We start from the raw sequence: 19,637 nt of genomic DNA on the forward strand, positions 1-19,637 counted from the left end.
GTTACTTGGGAGGCTGAGGTGGGAGCTTGAGCCCAGGAGTTTGAGATCAGCCTGGGCAAAACCGCATCTCGCTCGCTCTCTCTTTTTTTTTTTTTTTTTTTTAAAGCAGGTATTTGAGTTGCCTTTGAGGATATTTTGGTAGCAAATTCAGAATATGAAAATATGTGTTGGCTGGGCACAGTGGCTCACGCCTGTAATCCCAGCACTTTGGGAGGCCGAGAAGGGCGAATCACGAGGTCAGGAGTTCGAGACCAGCCTGGCCAACATGGTGACACCCCATCTCTACTAAAAATACAAAAATTAGCTGGGTGTGGTGGTGCATGCCTGTAATCCCGGCTACTCAGGAGGCTGAGGCAGGAGAATTGCTTGAACCCGAGAGGTGAAGGTTGCAAGTGAGCCAAGATCGTGCCGCTGCACTCTAGCCTAGGCAACAGAGCAAGACTTCCTCTCGGTGGAGGGGGGGAAGAAAGTATGTGTTGACTTGGTTAACTATATTATCAGAAAACTACAGTTTGTGTAGTTGTCCAGAGTTATTTTTGGTGGCTCAAAAGTTTAAGCTGGCACTGTATCTTGGTAATTAACTCTTTTACTGATTTGGAGTTCTGAGTAAATTGGAAAAGTTATTTCTTCCTCCCTGTAATAACTTATTGCTAACAGTGGGGGAGTATATAAAGTTATTTCAGCAGACATCAGAAAAAACAAGCAGGGGACAAAACTTTTTCTCTGGTTCTTAAATATGGGTTCTTTGTTTTAAATAATGTAAAGCATCAAAAATTAAATATTAAAAAAGAGTTACCCTCCAAAATAAATATTACAAGAAATAACACAATAGAAAAACTCCACAATACAAATGAAAAGGAGGTAAGTGTCTTCCCTTTGTACTCTTTCTAATTCTACCCACCCTTATCCAGTTCAGTTGAGACAGCTTTTGGCCTACAGATCACTCTAATTCTTAATTGTTTTCCTTCACAGAAAGTGTGACAACTCCTTTATTTGTTTTTACTTCTGCCTCCAGCAGTGAAGCTCCTCTATGTTAGTCTAAGGATTTCCTCTTGTACCTAGACTACCCCTTACAGACTATTTCATGAAGTCCTCACTCTTCCCTGGCTGAGAGCCAGATTTTGTCCTTTAGTGTATACTAAATTACAGAAGTAATATTCCTGTTAATCATATGTATGTGACACCCAGCAGTTAGTGAAGAAACTTAGCTTGCTGCTAAGTATATATGCTGACTTATATGCCTAGGTCTTCTGTTGGCAAAACTTCAGGGCTCACCACAAAGGTCCCACTGTCTAGCTATGTGTTTAGTGAGAACTAGGTGTCTTCTTTCTTCTCTTACTGTTTATCTTTGTCATGAGCTTTTTTTCAGACTAATAAAGTATTTACAAAAATATACTTAATATCTTCCTGATGATTCTTTTGAATGAACAAAGTTATGTGCTTTGTAATTATGTTGATTTTCCAAGCTCTCCTGCTAGTTTTAAGACATAGTAAAATGTATACCATGGACATTCTTACTTTTGAAATTGGGCATTCTTAGAAGAAAAATATTGATCTTTGACGTCTTGAACTGAACACTACAGTTTCCCATTATTTTGATACCTGAGAGAGAAAAGTCACCTGCTTAAGTATCCCATATCATAAGGAGACAAAACTAAGTATTTAATATAAATTTTAATGCATCTACCTTAAGTTAAATTATCTAGTCACTTGATATTGTGGGTGATGCTGTGAATTTGTGATTTGCATGGCTTCAGATGTCATAATTTTTCCCCCCACTTTCTAGGAAGTAACAGCTAGCAGTCGCCACTATGTTGACAGGCTATTTGACCCTGATCCCCAGAAAGTTCTACAAGGTGTCATGTAAGTAGTATGTATTTAAGAGTCTATCAAAAAGTTGTTTGTTTTCATGTTTTAATCTGCCAAATATTTTAATTTTGAAAATATAGGGTTATACCTTTTTTCTTTCATTTGGCTTCTTGCTAGAAAGACTGCTTGACATTCATGACGTTTAATATTTTACTGTAAAGAATTGTCTTTTGAATAGTTGTTAACTGACATGGTTAGCTTCATTTTTTTGTAGAATGCTTGTTTCACATTAAAAAAAATGTTTTCGAATAAACCAGTAGGGTTTTTTGTTTTGTTTTTGGTTAACTCATTAACTGTCACCAAGATTGAGTCTCCTGATGATGTTTTAAATTTAGAATTTAGAAAGCTGTCAGAAAATTTAAACTCTTAATAACCTTAATGCCTTTTTTCCTCCAAAATTTCATGTTTAATGAGAGGAAACATTTTTAAGCCACATACCAGAGGTAATTATGCTCTTAAAAAATTAAGAGAAGCAAATAGGATAAGGTTTCAGATTTATTCCCTTTCATTTGAGTTTCAGATTATCATACTCTTAGCACATTAGTTCTAAGGAGGAAGGTCTAGACTAAGGCTCATCATGGAGTTGGGAAATGTGAAGGATCCACAGGCCTGAACTGTGTCTGTGGGAAGAAAGACACAAAAAAGGGTCAAGATACGTTTGGATAATGGTGAGGGCGCCAGTGAGGGAGACCTCATTCTTTTTCTCTAATCCCATAAGCATTGTCAGCCAAATAGTACTTTAACTTGTGCTCAGCCATGGCAAGGCTAGGATGCTTTGTTTATACAAGTTTCTTCAGACTGCAGTTCTTAAAGCCTCTTTCCCCAAAGGCATTGTAGGCTTTGGAGTTGTGAATTTATAAAGGGAGGTAAGATAAAAGTGCTGTAAAACTGCTTGGCTATTCAAATTGAGCTGCAAGGGAAGGTGAGAAGCTGGTTAGGATCTACCCGAGATACTTGACACTTTACTTTTACGGCCTCTCAGTTTACAAAAAACGGTGGTGTTTCTAGTGTTCTCATTATGTTAACTTTGTCTTTGTCCCCTTAAGCAGGAGACTTTATTTAATCACTCCTTTTTAGACTAGTTTAATTATTTCGAGGAAAAATGGTTTATTAAATCCATCTATTAAATAAATCAGTTTGGGTTGTACCTACACACACAAGTTAGTCAAGGGGGCAGGTTTAACTTAACACTCTTCCTTGGACAGATACTCTCCACATGCAACCAGATAGCTCTGTATATAGATAATTCTAAATATTACTTAAAATTTCTCAATAAGTAGTTGAGAATGTTAGACTTATTAAGTGTTCAATAAATGGTATTAAAAGATGATATCACTGCTACCATGTTTAGGGGAAAGCTAAGTTTAGTAATCAAGGATTCTGTGTGATAGACTTGTAGAATTCTCTATCTGATATGAGTAGCTGATTCGAATGTTGTCACTTTGAGAAATTTTTTTACTTACCAAAGAACACTGTAGTTTTTCAAAAATTGATAAAATACCAAACGATAAAAGTGGGAAAGACAGAATTATGACCAAGCAGCTAAAATGTAGTTTGATAGCCTTAGTGTCTTTTGAAAAACTACCAGTCTGAGACCTAATTAGCTGTCAGGTAGGCATAAAGAAATGTTTGTGTGAAGGAATGGTAGAGTAGAAAGAGCATGGGCTTTGGAGTTGGACAACAGTGGATTGAATTCCTGATACCGACATTTTCTAGTATGGTCCTTTGCTAGCTGTTTGCTTGGACAAGCTTTGTAATTTCATTGAGCCTCAATTTTATCATCTGTAAAGATAAGATAACACTGCCCATATTGCCAAGTTGATGGGAGAATTAAATCAGAATTATAAAATTCAATGTCTGATACATTGTGGATCATTTGGCACTTAGGTGGTTAGTTGTTATTAGCCCCAATTTAAAACAACTTTAAAAAGATAATTCTCCTCAAAGAAGAGAAAGGGGGAAAAAAACAGAGGAGACAGTTCAAACTAAAGTAGAAGTGAGAGGGGGACTAAAATTCCTGACTCAGACAGGAGAATGTGAGTGATAACACATTGTAGTAAACGTGATTGCTACTTAAAATACTAAAATCTGTTTATAGTTTGAAGGGGACAGATCACCCAATATTTTTTCACTTTATTTCAGAGTAATACTGATCTTATGGAGATATGTGTAGTGTGATTTGATAAAGCTTCCTTTTCTCCAGATAGAAATATTTATTCTTTATGATTTCTTTCTTAAACTTTGTCACTGTCTGAAAATTAATTGTACGTGGTCAAGAGAATGAAAAGTGAATTATTTTCAACATTATCTGTCTTTAATATATATATATATTTTTTTTTTTTTTGAGGCGGAGTTTCACTCTTGTTGCCCAGGCTGGAGTGCGATGGCGCGATCTCGGCTCACTGCAACCTCCACCTCCAGGGTTCAAGTGATTCTCCTGCCTCAGCCTCCCGAGTTGCTGGGATTACAGGCGCCCACCACCACGCTCGGCTAATTTTGTATTTTTAGTAGAGACGAGGTTTCTCCATGTTGGTCAGGCTGATCTCAAACTCCCTACCACAGGTGATCCACCTGCCACGGCTTCCCAGAGTGCTGGGATTACAGACATGAGACACTGTGCCCAACCGAAGTAATCTTGTTTAATACAATATGTATAGAAAAAGGGAATGAAAATGATATTTAGGAAAAGAGAGTTGACCAATTTTTTGATTTTTATATACCTCACTGTCATCATTAAGTCACACAGAGACCATTACTAGACCAAAATTGGTAGGTAGAAAGATGGGCACAGAGTATAAACAACCAAAGGTAGCCTATTAATTTTAGGGAAGGAAAAGGTAGAGGCTGAAATATCATTAAGTCCAAAATATTTAATTGAAGGGACATAAAATAATTGACAAAAATTGTAGCTTTGACTACAAGCTAACCAGAGTTTTATTTTTCTGCCTCTATTAAGTTTGATTTTTCTCAGTAAATGTTATGAACATATACGAGGCATGGTGGAAGGCATGTGTAGTAACAGTTGCTTGGGAGGCTGAGTCGGGAAGATTGCTGGAGCCTAGAGTTCAAATCCTGCCTGGGCAACACAGTGAGACCCTATCTTGAAGATAGATAAGATTGTGAACATGTATAACATACTAGCAGGTAAAGCAAAATCAGATTAAAGATGAATAATGATTCTTCATCATAGTCTACAGCTAATCTACTAGCTGAGTTAGAGCTATAGCTCTACCCAAAAATATGGGGAACTTCTTTGTAGATAGCTCACATCACAGTGGACCATTTTACCTAGTCAGTGAGTATGCCTTGTTGAAAAATAACATTAAGCATCAGAACTGCTTAATTTTCAATTGTTGAAGAATGTGGAGTTACCTAGAGATAACTTTGATAGTAGCACAATAGTTAGCATAAACTTGAATGGTCCTGTTGTGTAAAAGGTTTGAATACAAAATCAGGTCCTTATCTCTAAAAGAGCAAAATTCCATGTGCATAACTGAATAGGTAAGATACGAGCTGAAAGAAGAGGGAAGTCACTGTGTAGGTCATAAACTGTAGCCTTTGCAACTACAACAGAGAGTAGGTATGTCAGTTAAACTACCCTGCATTGCAAATTCTGAGCTTCCTGTAATACGGAGATCTGCATGTGACTTAAAAAATTGCAGGGCCTTTTTTGGTGAAGTTATTATAGTATTGGTTCCACCATGTAAAATCTCATACTTGAAGAAGAATAACTGTTCATATGATTTTGTAAATCATGAGTGAAAGCTACTTAAACACTGTTTTTTTTTTAACATAACAAAATTAGAGCACTTGATCTGGTTTTCATGTTAGTGAATTTCAATGAAAAGATTAACAGAGGCCAGGCATGGTGGCCCATGCCTGTAATCCCAGTACTGTGGGGAGGCCAAGGTGAGCGGATCACTTGAACCCAGGAGTTCCAGCTTGGAAAACATGGTGAAACCTGTCTCTACAAAAATAAAAATTAAAAAATTAGCCAGGCATGGTGGTACGTGCCTGTAGTCCCCACTACTTGCAAGGCTGAAGTAGGAGGATCCCTTGAGCCCAGGAGGTGGAGGTTGTTGCAGTGAGCCGAGATTATGCCACTGCACTCCAGCCTGTGTGACAGAGTTGTTTTTGTTTTGTTTAAAAAAAAAAGGTTAGCAGATATATCTCTACATGGCCCTTTGTTGATATTGCTAAGTTGAAGAGCAAAAGTTGATATAAGCCAGTGTAGCTAGCTTTGTAGTTTCAGAGTTTAATAGAATTAGAAAGCTCGACTAGACCTCTGGTGAATTCAGTCAGGCACTTGTGGATGCTGCAGAATCATGTGATTTTTTTTTTTCCCCCACCAAGAATCCACTTCTAAAGTGTCTTCTGAAGCATTTTAATGTACTGATGATATGAGTTTATTTTGGTAATGATTATTTAATTCTCTTAGCTCCAGGAAATTTTGTATCTCTGGTTTCAGTAGAATGTAGACAGGTTCCATTTTCTTGAGTGAGCTAAAGATAAGAGTTCCCATAAAATGAATTTATAATTCCGTAAAATGACGCCTTTGGGTTTTGAGAACTTTTAAGTTAAAGGGTTAAGTTTTAGAATAATTGAAAGTAAGTATTCCAAAAAAACATTAAAAAAATTTCTCCTCCTAATACATTTAATCAGTTTGTTTTGTTTTGTTTTGAGATGGAGTCTTGCTCTGTCACCCAGGCTGCAGTGCAGCAACGTGATCTGAACTCACTGTAACCTTTGGCTCCTGGGTTCAAGCAGTTCTGCCTCAGCTTCCTGAGTAGCTGGGATTACAGGTGCCCGCCACCATGCACAACTAATTTTTGTATTTTTAGTAGAGACAGGGTTTCGCCCTGTTAGCCAGGCGGGGCTGTTCTCGAACTCCTGACCTCAAGTGATCCTCCCACCTCGGCCTCTCAAAGTGTTGGGATTACTGTGTCCCCCCCAGTCTTAATCAGTTATTTTTGAGGGTTATGGGTAAACATACACAAAAGTGACCTTAATACCAAATGTGATAGAGTGGTCTGCGTCTTACTTGTTTAAAACTATATATTCTGAGACAGAATTTGGTCAGAGAATTCGGTAGGCAGGATTATCCAGGAATGATTAAATCAAATTAACATAGTCTTTACTTGCAGACAGATAAGCTGTTTGTATACGTATGTCTATGTGATACTAACTTTGAACATCAATACTATATATTTGTATGCATATGTGTATATATCTTTTCTTTTCTTTTCTTTTTTTTTTGAGACAGAGTCTCACTCTGTCACCCAGGCTGGAGTGCAGTGGCGTGGTCTTGGCTCAATGCAACCTCTGCCTCCTGTGTTCAAGTGATTCTCCTGCCTCAGCCTCCTGAGTAGGTGGGACTGCATGCACGTGCCACCACGCTCGACTAATTTTTTGTATTTTTAGTAGAGACGGGGTTTCACCGTGTTAATCAGGATGGTCTCGATCTCCTGACCTCATGATCCACCTGCCTCGGCCTCTGAAAGTGCTGAGATTATAAGCATGAGCCACCGTGCCCGGCATATATATCTTTTCAAATGTATGAAACACTTAACTGTATGCTGCCATATTGTTCCGTACAGTTCTAACACATTTTTTATGTTCTTTGGAATGATTAACTATATTTAAAGTGTTAATATCTACCAAAATATTTTGGTAGATTTTACTCTTCATTTTTGGAGAATGTAAGGTGATTTGTAATTATACATTGATAAAACAGAGTTAAATACATTAAATATCCTAATTTTGGAGCCAGCATTTAATTTTCAAAATTATGTATTCACTTGTCATTAAGAAACCATAAAATGCTATGGAAAGAAGATTAAATATTTACAGTAAACTTTTCATGGTGTTTTTTAAATTTTTTTTTTTTTTGAGATGGAGTCTTGCTCTGTCATCCAGGCTGGAGTGCAATGGCGCAATCTCGGCTCACTGCAACCTCTGCCTCCCAGGTTCAAGTAGTTCTCTTGCTTCAGCCTCCTGAGTAGCTGGGATTACAGGTGCACGCTACCATGCCCGGCTAATTTTTTTTTTTTTTTTTAAGTAGAGGTGGGGTTTCATTATGTTGGCCAGGCTGGTCTTTTTTTTTTTTTTGAGACGGAGTCTTCGCTCTGTCGCCCAGGCTGGAGTGCAGTGGCCGGATCTCAGCTCACTGCAAGCTCCGCCTCCCGGTTTCACGCCATTCTCCTGCCTCAGCCTCCCGAGTAGCTGGGACTACAGGCGCCCGCCACCTTGCCTGGCTAGTTTTTTGTATTTTTTAGTAGAGACGGGGTTTCACCCTGTTAGCCAGGATGGTCTCGATCTCCTGACCTCGTGATCCACCCGTCTCGGCTTCCCAAAGTGCTGGGATTACAGGCTTGAGCCACCGCGCCCGGCCTGCCAGGCTGGTCTTGAACTCCTGACCTTGTGATCTGCCTGCCTCGGCCTTCCAAAGTGCTGCTTTTCATGGTTTTATACAGATCAGAACTATATCTGAAACTACATATATTCAAAAAATCTACATCACAGAGTAATTTGTTTATAAGAATGAACTAAATTACAGTCAATTCTGTTTTTTCAGTTTATACATGTAGTTGATATTCAGTAAATGCCTAAGTTGATTTGAGCTGAATTTTGCTATAAATTTTCCAAGTGCCTCTTGAATCAAAGCCTTATGATAAAAATAACTTTAATTTGAATAATAGATCATCATTAGCTAATTCCTAAAATTGGCAATTCAGTAATGACAATGGAATTAATTGTCATATAACTTTAGTTGGAATATGAATATACCTCATTCCTTAACCATGTATGATAATAGAAAAGTTACCATACTTGTATGTCTGGATGTTAATTCTCCAAAAAATGTCATGATAATTATAATTATAGGGACAGAGCAGTGTGTATGTTTGTGATTCTCACAGTCCAAATAATGTAAGTTGTTTACCATGTTGCCCTTATTCTAGTTACCCACAAATATGTGTTTTTTTCCCTTATTTTACAAATGAATGTTTTATAAACAGCAAGTTTTCATAAGTAGATTAAACTTTATACTCAGATTATAGTTTTCAGTATCCAGTGTGGTTTTGGGCTAGTTATACTAGTTAGACCAGAAATAAATACAGAGTATTCCAAATATGAAGCAGAAAAGAGCTGCCTTCAGGTACGTGAAAAGTAATACTGGTTCAAAATGAAAATATAGTCATGCACTACGCAATGATGTTTCAGTTAAAGACAGTTAAAGTCAGTGACCCGGTAAGAATATAATACTGTATTTTGTATTTAAATATGCTTAGATACACATTACCTACCATTGTGTTACAGTTGCCTGCATTATTCAGTACAGTAACATGCTGTACATGTTTGCAGCCTACGAGCAATAAACTATACCATATAGTCTAAGTGTGTAGTAGGCTATACCATCTAGTTGGTGTAAGTACACCCTATGATGTTCACACAGGGACAAAGTTGCCTAATGATGCATTTCTCGGAACATATCCCCGTCGTCAAACAACATGTCCTCGTCGTTAAGTGAAGCATGACTGTAATTGATTTTTAGCTTGAGTCTCCAGTCTTCAATACTTTTAAAGATAATTTTGTTTTTAGGTGATATTAGGCTTTCAGTTAAAATATATGCTATTTTTGACCGTTTAGAAATAAATATATTCATACTTGATTGACTGAAATTGTTTTTCCAGCAGGTCTAGATCCTTTTTTTTTTTTTTTTTTTTTTTTTTTTTACTTTTTCTGTAATTTTAATAGCAACTTACAGCACTTTTTGTCTTGGTTTTCATCACCCTTATAATGTTCTAATTTAGACATATGCTGTGGTAGGCACTGTACATTTTAATATTCAAGCCCTTTTTCTCTGCCACACTAAAAATCTCTTTGAGAGCAAAGAAAGTAAAGTAGAAAGTTTAACCTCCATGTAAATGTGGGAGCTTATCAAGTCCATTTATTAGCATGCAAATTTAAGATTCTAGCCAGATTTTAGCTGAAAATCTTTCTCAACAAGTGCATGTTTGTAACATCTTAATATTGACTTCTTTTCTCCCACTCCCGAAAAGTGGGATATCCCCAAGGCTTATTTATTCTTATCTCACCTCAAAGATAATTCAGTGTGTACAAAGTCAGAATCAATCCTTGTCTTGTTAAGAGATTTCTTCTCTAAGCTTTCTGTTGTTTCCTTCACCCATGTGCCCAGACATGAAGTAGTCACTCAAGACATGTCACATAACACATTTTTGTACCTATTAAATCATCTTGTTAACTGCTTCCTCAAAATGACCTTTGTATTAATGATTCCTTTGGCTGCTCCACTAATCAGTTTTGTATAACCAGATACCTAGATGGATTGATTAATTCCTTCAACAAACATTTATTGAGTGCCTGCCTAGTACCAAGCATTGTGCTAGTATGGGGGTATATAAAGGTGAATAATGTAGTCAGTGCTCTGGAGGGTCCAAAAATCTAATGAAATAGTCAAATAACTAAAGAGACCATCCATGATAGTTTACCTGGTGAATGCTATTTTAAAGATAAGAATAGGAGATCTGGAGATCAGAAGGGGGGCATCAGCCACTTAATTGTCCCTCTTAACTAGTATTATAAGCCTTCCAATCCATTTCACATTCAGCTTATTTTCCTTAGTCACTGCTTCCTTCATGTCCCTTCTGTGATCAGAAATATGATTGCTCCTCAATCCATCTCCCTTTAGTTTGTCTCATCTCCCTATCACTTTTCTAACTTTATGTTCCATGCCACTCTAAAGCGAACTTGTTTTTCAATTCAGGCTCCTTGTAGTGCCCCAGGAACATGCCATTTTCATTTCCAATATGGTCTTGTATGAACGATTTCTCCTTTTGCCCTCCCATCTGCTTGTCCAAGTTCTATTTTCTAAGGTTTATCTTAGTTCTTAACCATTGCTCAAAACCTTTTAAGCTTATTGAGCATCTACTTTTCTTGACCTTATAAACACTCAGTTTATAATTTAGTACTGACTTACATTGATAGTGTTGTTTTTGCCACTCCAAGGATATTGTGAACTCCTCAGACCAGGCATCCCATTGTGTGATACTTTCATATGCTTCATAGAGACTAGCACAATGCTGAGCTCAAAAACTAGTTGTTGAATTTCAGTAGAAGTAAGTAGAGCATTTTCCCCAACATTAAAAGTTAGTGGGCATGAGGTGACATTCTTTTGGTCTGCAGGGAAAGGGTGTCTGACTAAAAGTTAGAAACACTTTTGTTTTGTATAAAAATGTAACATTAAAACACAGAAGGAAAAAGATGATGAATTTACTGAATTCATTTGTCTTTTCCATTGGTTCGTTGTCAATGCCTGATGTCCTGGTGGTAATGGAAAAAACAGTTGGCATAAAAGACATGGGTTGAGACTGGCTCTGTCATTTAATATTGGGTTCTGAAAAACCCCAATCCTGCGTTGTAGCTTTCTCCTCTGTAAAATGGAGTTAATATTACTCAAGGTTATGATGAAGATGAAATTAAGTAGTGGATATGGAATGCTTTGTAAATTTGAAGGTAATATAGAAATCTGGGATAGTGTTGTGTTCCCATCTTGGACGATAGCTGTGAATTTGCATTTTACAAAAATAATGGATATCTAGAATCACTATAATTAATGATCTGCTGACAGTAACTTCTCCGATGTTTCCAGGTGAGATTGGCTTTCTTGCCTCTGAAGAGGAGATAGACTTTTATCCTAACAAAGTGATGATTGTATTATGATAGAGGGCAACTAGGAGGGACACCTAACCCTGACCTGGGAGTTTCAGGGCATGCTTCCTGGAGGAAGTGACACTCAGACCTGAAGGATGAGTAAAGCTAGCCAGAGGAAAGTATGAGAGAGGGGATAAGGAGATGACAGAGAAAGAATAACTGCACTCTGGGAACTGAAAGAAGTTTCATCTAGATGGCTGAATGTTGTCATCTGAAATTGATTCCTTAATCCTGTTAATTAATCCTTTTGATTTTAATTCTTCATAGAAGTGATCTAGCATTCCTTTATAGCAACAATTGAATAGAATTTATTAACATCGTTTTTTCTTATCTAGCACAGGTATATTTACTTACTAAAACCAGAGCGAGAATCTTTTTCTTTAGACATTGTTCCATTTTATTGTGTTCTCTTTAGGTGACATTTCCTCTATTGCCATCAGTTACCTCCTTCATGTCCTTTTTGTAAAACTATTAAGAGAATTAGAAAATTTGGGTTGGAGGGGTCTTTGTTTGCTCTTGTCTATAAAAACATGGCATGGTTTCAGATGTTGGGAATGGGTTCATTTGGTAATGTTAGCGACCCCTCATTTCTGCTTCATTAAGAAGAATGGAGAGGAAAAACTGTGGAAATATTAGGGTTGGGAGTTCTGGAATAGAAAGCACTCAGAATGGCACTTAGCCTACACAGACTGTAGACGGGCTGGACAAATGAATGTGCTGCATTAGTATAGGCAGAACACATTAAGAGAAAGGGAGATGATGAAAGTAAACAACAAGCTGGTAGGTTAAGGTCCATATGCTGATGATTATGAACTAAAGCCTCTAAAGAAAACAGGCCTCCATGAGGATGCAGGAGCTTAGAAATACAATCTCTTACTAACTTTAACTTTGCTAATTGAGCCTTTGATATCATATAGCTTTATATTCATGTGTCAGAACTTGCTAACAACCTCAGTAAACTTCATTCAGTTCAGTCCCATAAACAACAACAAAAAAATTGCTACTTATTTCTTGAAAACCATATTGAAGATCTGAGGGATACTTTACAGAGGGATAGGTCAGGCCTTGAAAAAAAGCCGTACCCTCAGGCACTGAGCTAATGGAAGAAAAACCAGGCATTCTCAGTGTTTGGCTCGACTTGTAAAAATGCCATTCAGAAACTTGTAGGGAAAATCTGCTTTTAACACATCACTAGTTGTTGCAGTATTTTTCTGCAATGATCAAAAAAGGCAATTGGAGACAAGGGCTAATTGTTACCAGGTTCTTTAACGCCAGTAAATATGATTGGTGTTAGAAATATATGCTGACTCTAACATTTATTTGTTGATTTTTTTTTTTTTTTTTTTTTTTTTTTTTTTTTTTTTTTTTTTTGGAGATGGAGTCTCGCTCTGGCGCCCAGACTGGAGTGCAGTCTGATCTCTGCTCACTGTAACCTCCACCTCCCTGACTGAAGTGATCCTCCCACCTTAGCCCCCCAAGTAGCTGGGACTACAAGTGCATGCCACCACAACTGGCTAATTTTTGTATTATTTGTAGAGATGGAGTTTCACCATGTTGTTCAGTCTGGTCTCAAACTCCTGAGTTCAAGCAATCTGCCTGCCTAGACCGCCCAAAGAGCTGGGATTACAGGTGTAAGTCAGCACGCCCAGCCGGGGAAGTATTTTTTAAAGATTTTATTGGTATTACTGGGTTTATTTTGAGCTATTTATTTTTTCTCTACATTTCCTTTTGAACCAACCACAAATTTGTGAGCCAATTGATCAGTGGTAGAGGTTCTCTTATTGTGGAATAGAGTTTTGCTCCTGGTGAAGTATAGTGCTCTGTGTAGCTAGAATAAAAAATACCTGAATATCTGAGAAATGTAAAAGATTTTTTGTTATTTTTTTAATCTCCTTAAGAGATAATTTTGCTTAAGCAAAAATAGTAACAATGTATTATGTTGTTTCTAAGCAATTTAAAAATATTATATAACAACAGCCCAAAAAATGAATGGGAAAATGGAAATACATATGTGAGGCTCTTAAAATACATATGCAATGGGCTAATATCACTTGAAGACTGACTGTGATAACTTAAAAGATGCATTGGAAAACAACAAAGGAGTACAGTTAGTAAGACAATAAAGCAGATAAAATGAAATTATAAGAAATAAAACATAAAGACATCAAGAAAAAAAAGAAAAAAGTGAACAACATGTGATCCTTGAAACAAGGAGATAATGTTCTGTGGGCTGTTTGTTGTTGTTGTTGTTGTTGTTGTTTGTTTAACTCACTCCCTACTCCCAGAGCTGAGTGGGAAAGTGGCCTACATTCCTTTATATCCAAATAATTAGTAGGTACCCTTTTTAAAAGAACTCAATTCTGTACTGGAAGTATTTTGCCGGTACTCAGGATATCTCTCACTTTCTACAATACTTGCCTGTTTTACAGCCCCCACGTTCACTCTGCACCTATCTCTATCCCTTCGTTAGTACTTTAGGTGAAAAAAGGTTAGTGCTTTTACTTTGTCAAATCTGAGATATTGCATAATGAAGTAGAATGATCTTTGATTTTTTTCAGTGCTATCTCAACATACTTTATTTTTTTTTCCCCTTAATTCAGAGACATGAAAAATGCTGTAATTGGAAACAACAAGCAGAAAGCCAATCTCATTGTTTTAGGAGCTGTTCCAAGGTATGTTTGCTGTCTCACCCCTTTCTTGCCATTCATACTAATTTCTAATGTATTTCTTACTTTCAATAATAGAACCCATTTTTTCCTGTATTGTCTATTTAATTCTTAAAATAAATCCTATTTTTAAAAATAAGCGTAAGTATTTATACCATCTCTAAGGAAAAAAATTATAAAGTAACAGAGAATGTAATAAGAAGTGAATGTGTTAATACTTGGAAGACCTTTGACCTGACGATAAAAGGGTTTGTTAGGTACATACGCAATGTACAGCAGCCTAATACTTTCTTCTCCATTTCCTTAGAGCCTTGGCAGTTTTTTGTGTGAGTGGGTAATTTATTAGGAGTCTTAAGACCTTGTTGAAGTTAAAGGAAAAAAACCCTGCTTGATTTTTAATCCAGTTTCATTTTAACAATTTGCTGTTTTTTAAGTTAATGTAGGAAGTTTAGGAAGTTTAATTTCTTCTTTTGGTGACCTAATAAGCTTCCTTTAGGCAGGCAATGACAGTTATGTAACTTCCTCTTTACTTTTGCTCCTCAGAGCTAGTTTTCTGTGCAATTGCTGTTAGCTTTTCATTCAGAATTATTTATTATTTTGGTTTTTTTTCCTCCTTATTTTCTGGTTTTGAAACAGAATTAATGGTTTAAATGTTTTAACTCACCACCCTCAAATGTATACTTTAGTAACTGTAAAGCTGTCAGCAGCCTTTCTTAGGGGATTTATGTTTGGTATATATAAATAGTACTTTATGGAGCATGAGGGTCCTATCTTAGAACATAAGGTAGATGGTTATAAGTGGAGAAAGGTTAGGGTTTGGGGAGTATTTGTTTGGCAAGCTGGGCTGGAGTGGAAATGAGAGGATGTCTTCATTTTCCAAATGAGAAGTGGAGAAAGAAGAAATTTCCCTTGCTTGAGGAGCTGCACAAGGGCTCTGAATATTCCCTCTGGGCTCGATCTCTACAAACTCTGCACCACTGCTCTGGATTCAGAGCAGTATTGTTTGTAGTTTGAATTTAAGATCTGGCAGCACATGGCATTGAGAGTCTTCATATTTTGGAGACCCAACAGGAAGTGGTAGATGACGTGGACTCGATGATGCTGTTTCTACAGAGACCACTTGTAGACAACTTTCAGATTTACACTTTTTATAAACCCTGAGAATATGATAGTTCTTGTTTTCAAAACCTCTTCTAGATTTTTCCAGATGTTTCTTTAATTAGCAGATGAATAAACAAATGACCATTCGATTCATATAAACTCAACCAACCGTATTTTTAGTATGTGGACCACACAGCCTTTTTTGGTCATATTGAGTCTTGTTTACATTTTTTAGTCTCTTTGTCTATTAATTTCCTTCTTTTTAGATTGTTGTACTTGCTTCAGCAAGAAACCTCAAGCACAGAGCTGAAAACTGAATGTGCAGTGGTGTTGGGAAGTCTTGCTATGGGTACTGAAAACAATGTCAAGTCTCTACTGGACTGCCATATTATCCCTGCCTTATTGCAAGGTACGTAGGGAAGCCATTTTTGCTCAAGTAAGGCTGAGAATCAGTTTGCAGTGCTTTAAATACTGGTTGAAAGGATTAGTCCTAAATCTAGTTTCTGTTAATAGGACTACTGTCCCCAGACCTGAAGTTTATTGAAGCTTGCCTCCGATGCCTGCGTACCATCTTCACCAGTCCTGTCACTCCAGAGGAGCTACTGTATACAGTGAGTTTTAGATGTATTTGAGACATTAGTTACATTTCACTAACAGCCTACTCCTAATTTGCTTAGCATCTTCAGACTTATCCTAACTGTGTTATGTAAAAAAGTCTCAGTTGGGCATGGTGGCTCACACCTGTAATCCCAGTGCTTTGGGAGGCTGAGGTGGGAGGATTGCTTGAGGCCAGGAGTTCAAGACAAACCAGAATGACATAACAAGACTCCATCTCTCTCTTTTTTTTTTTTTTTGAGTTGGAGTCTCACTCTGTTGCCCAGGCTAGAGTGCAGTGGCACGATCTCGGCTCACTGCAACCTCCACTCCCCCCCAGGTTTAAGCAATTCTCTGCCTCAGCCTCCGGAGTAGCTGGGATTACAAGTGTGTGCCACCATGCCTGGCTAATTTTTTGTATTTTTATTAGAGATGGGGTTTCACTATCTTGGCCAGGCTGGTCTTGAACTCCTGACCTCATGATCCACCCACCTCGGCCTCCCAAAGTGCTGGGATTACAGGTGTGATCCACCGTGCCTGGCAACAAGACTCCATCTCTACAAGAAAAAAATAAAAATAAATTAGCCTGGTGCAATGGTGCATGCCTATAGTCCTAGCTACTCATGAGACTGCAGTGGAAGGATTGCGTGAGCCTAGGAGTTTTAGGTTATAGTAAGCTATGATGGTGCCCCTGCACCTCAGCCTAGGTGACAGAGTGAAATCCTGTCACTAAAAATAAAAAATGATAAAAGTCTCAGCTGGGTATGGTGGCTCACGCCTGTAATCCTAGCAGTTTAGGAGTTCAAGGTGGATATATTACCTGAGGCCAGGAGTTCGAGACCAGCCTGGCCAACATGGTGAAACTCCCATTTCTATTAAAACTGCAAAAATTAACCAGGCATGGTGGCACATGCCTGCAATGCCAGCTACTGGGGAGGCTGAGCCATGAAAATCACTTGAACCCAGGAGGAGACGTTGCAGTGATCTGAGATCACACCACCCTACTCCAGCCTGGGCGACAGGGCAGACTCTGTCTCTAAATAAGTACATGAATAAACTTCTTGCTTATTTCCAAATATCAGATGCTCTCAGCTTTGCAAGAAAGTGAAAGACGGTCTCAGACTTTGAGGAATTTACAAGCTATTTTTAAAAAGACCCATTTTTATCTCTCTGTATGTAGAACTTAAGAGAAGTTTATTTTACGCTAGATGAATGATAGGGAGTTCAGCTGACTTTCAGTTGAAATCCAGCAGAGTAGGCTTTGCAGAGAAGCTAAAATTTAATCTGGGTTTTGAATAATGGATAAGACTTAGAGAAGTGGAGAGGAAGGCATGAGACACTGTGCTTGGCCCAAATTCTTTTCTTCTGGCTTTTTTTTTTTTTTTGGAGACGGAGTCTCTCTCACCCAGGGTGGAGTGCAGTGGAGGAATCTTGGCCCTGCAACCTCTGCCTCCTGAGTTCAAGTGATTCTCCTGCCTCAGCCTCTGAAAGTACTGGGATTACAGGCGTGTGAGCCACTGCGCCCGGCCTCTTCTAGCTCTTTTTCAATATACAATAGATTATTGTAAATTACAGTCACTTTACATGGGGCTTTCTTACTGATTATTAGGCCAATATTTTTGAACACTCTTATTCACAGTTCACAGCAAGAAGCATATTTTCCCCTGCCTCACTATACATGTCAATTTGTATATGTGTGTGTATATGTGTGCATGTATGTATGTGTATGTGAAAGAATCCTAAGACAAGTTTCATGACATATTTCCACAGATGTAATGCCTTCTGGTTTCTATGCCATCATTTTTCATTCTTTAAAAAAATGGTGGTTGTGATTATCTGAGCTAACACAACGAATCATATTGTCAGATTATACACACAGGAGTCAGAGATCTTATCCAGAATCAGGCTTTATAAATGTTTCAAGACTATAAGTAATCAAGAGGAAGAGGCAAAGCAAGCATGGAGAGGAGACATGTCACATGGCTGCCTAGTCTGTCCTTCCTACATCAGACACATACTCTTCTGGCCCTTAATGATACATAAGGTGGTCAGTAGGTGAGATTTATGGGTCACCTCACACAGTAGGGAGCACCTACAGTATGAAACATATATATATATATATATTTTTTTTAATTAAATTTAATTTATTTTTGAGATGAAGTCTTGCACTGTTGCCCAGGTTGGAGTGCAGCGGCTCGATCTCGACTCACTGCAACCTCCACCTCCCAGGTTTAAGCAATTCTCCTGCCTTAGCCTCCCAGGTAGGTGGGATTACAGATGTGCACCACCATGCCCGGCTAATTTTTTTTTGTATTTTTAGTAGAGACGGGGTTTCACCATGTTGGCCAGGCTGGTCTCGAACTCCTGACCTCCGCCCGCCTAAGCCTCCCAAAGTGTTGGGATTACAGGCATGAGCCACCGCTCCTGGCCTAATGTCTTTATTTTATACCTCATGGTTTTATGTGACATTCTTCAGGGAGTCATGCCTCATAAATCTATAGAGTGTTTGAGGTTGCACTAGAATTATGTGGTGGGCTTGTTAAACAGGGATTGCTAGACTCCACCTCCAGTTTCTGATCCAGTGAGTCTTGCGTGTGGCCTGAGAATTTGCATTTCTGACAAATTTCCAAGTAACTTAGATGCTGCTGCTCTCAAAGTTCTTTCTTTGAGAACTGCTGGTTTACTGTAAACATCCTGTTCAAAGGATCCCATAGAGGACTTAGTAAATATCAATTTATTTTCCTGTAGTTCATATTGTAATGTTTGCAAAGAGAGTAAGCCAGTCACCTGTCTTTTTTACCCTGGAAGTTTCTCACCTACCCTCAATCCCATAATAAGGGGAGAAGTTGGTCCTGGCCAACTATTTAAACTCCTTCCATCTTACTCTCTAAACTGATTCATGACCTACTAATGGATCCTGGTGCACAATTTGGAAAATTCTGGTCTATGCCAGCTGTTTTACATGAGAAAATTGAGACCCAGGGAGGTTAAATTTAGAGTATCTAAATTATGAACCATCTCAATTTTGTGCCTCAAATATTTTATGCCTCAGAGACAGTGGAGAATTTGTGAAGAGTTGGATTGGGGAATAACTAGCAATAGTGTTTCCGTGTAATTAACTGACTTCCATGAGTTGGAGTGTGTAGAGACCAGCTGTTTGAGCAACTCAGGCAGTAGAATAGAGATGGGGTAGGTAGTCCAGTAAAAAAACAGCAGGATTTCTAGTTTGAAATCGTGTTTATCAGATGGGTTATTTTGGGCAAATTTTGTGTGTAATAATTGTTATTTGCCTTATTTAATAATCTGTAAACTGTAGATATATAGACACAATTGACAGAAAGGGGGCAGATGTGAAGAAATGAGATGAGGGCTATTGTGACTAAGGGAAAGTGAGGAATGTGAGAACATTAGAGAAAAGGAAGGAGGTGGACATAGCTTTAGGAGCCCAGTAGAGGCTTTTTAATCTACCTCTGTTTGCCTTTTCTATCTTAGCTGCTACCTACTTCACTGTCCTCTGCCAGTGAAACCCCAATTCACCTTCCCCCACTTGACATTTTCCTTTTCTTTCTGTGCACTTAGTATCTGACTTTCTTTGAAGTTTTCTAAGTTTTCCATTTTGTTTTTAAACTACTTGTGTAAACACAAAGGGTTATACTAACAAATGGGGGAGATATT

The 19,637-nt window shown here is 38.0% G+C and overlaps 2 protein-coding genes across 9 annotated transcripts in view; both read left to right on the plus strand.

Annotated features, from left to right (window-relative positions):
• The window catches only part of MRAS (muscle RAS oncogene homolog), a 325,869-nt gene that overhangs the window by 128,201 nt on the left and 178,031 nt on the right, over positions 1-19,637 (plus strand). The window lies entirely within an intron of this gene.
• ARMC8 (armadillo repeat containing 8) overlaps positions 1-19,637 on the plus strand; it is a 112,948-nt gene that overhangs the window by 20,827 nt on the left and 72,484 nt on the right. For 5 of the 8 annotated variants that reach the window (XM_050779695.1, XM_050779693.1, XM_050779692.1 and 2 more), the window contains 4 exons: positions 1,787-1,863; positions 14,202-14,273; positions 15,635-15,777; positions 15,882-15,979. In XM_050779695.1, the coding sequence (XP_050635652.1) occupies positions 1,787-1,863; positions 14,202-14,273; positions 15,635-15,777; positions 15,882-15,979 (390 nt within the window). The remainder of the gene's footprint in view (positions 1-1,786; positions 1,864-14,201; positions 14,274-15,634; positions 15,778-15,881; positions 15,980-19,637) is intronic. The other 3 variants (XM_050779696.1, XM_050779697.1, XM_050779699.1) reach the window with 2 other exon arrangements.

The sequence above is a fragment of the Macaca thibetana genome, chromosome 2, assembly GCF_024542745.1.
Source record: "Macaca thibetana thibetana isolate TM-01 chromosome 2, ASM2454274v1, whole genome shotgun sequence".
NCBI lineage: Eukaryota > Metazoa > Chordata > Mammalia > Primates > Cercopithecidae > Macaca > Macaca thibetana.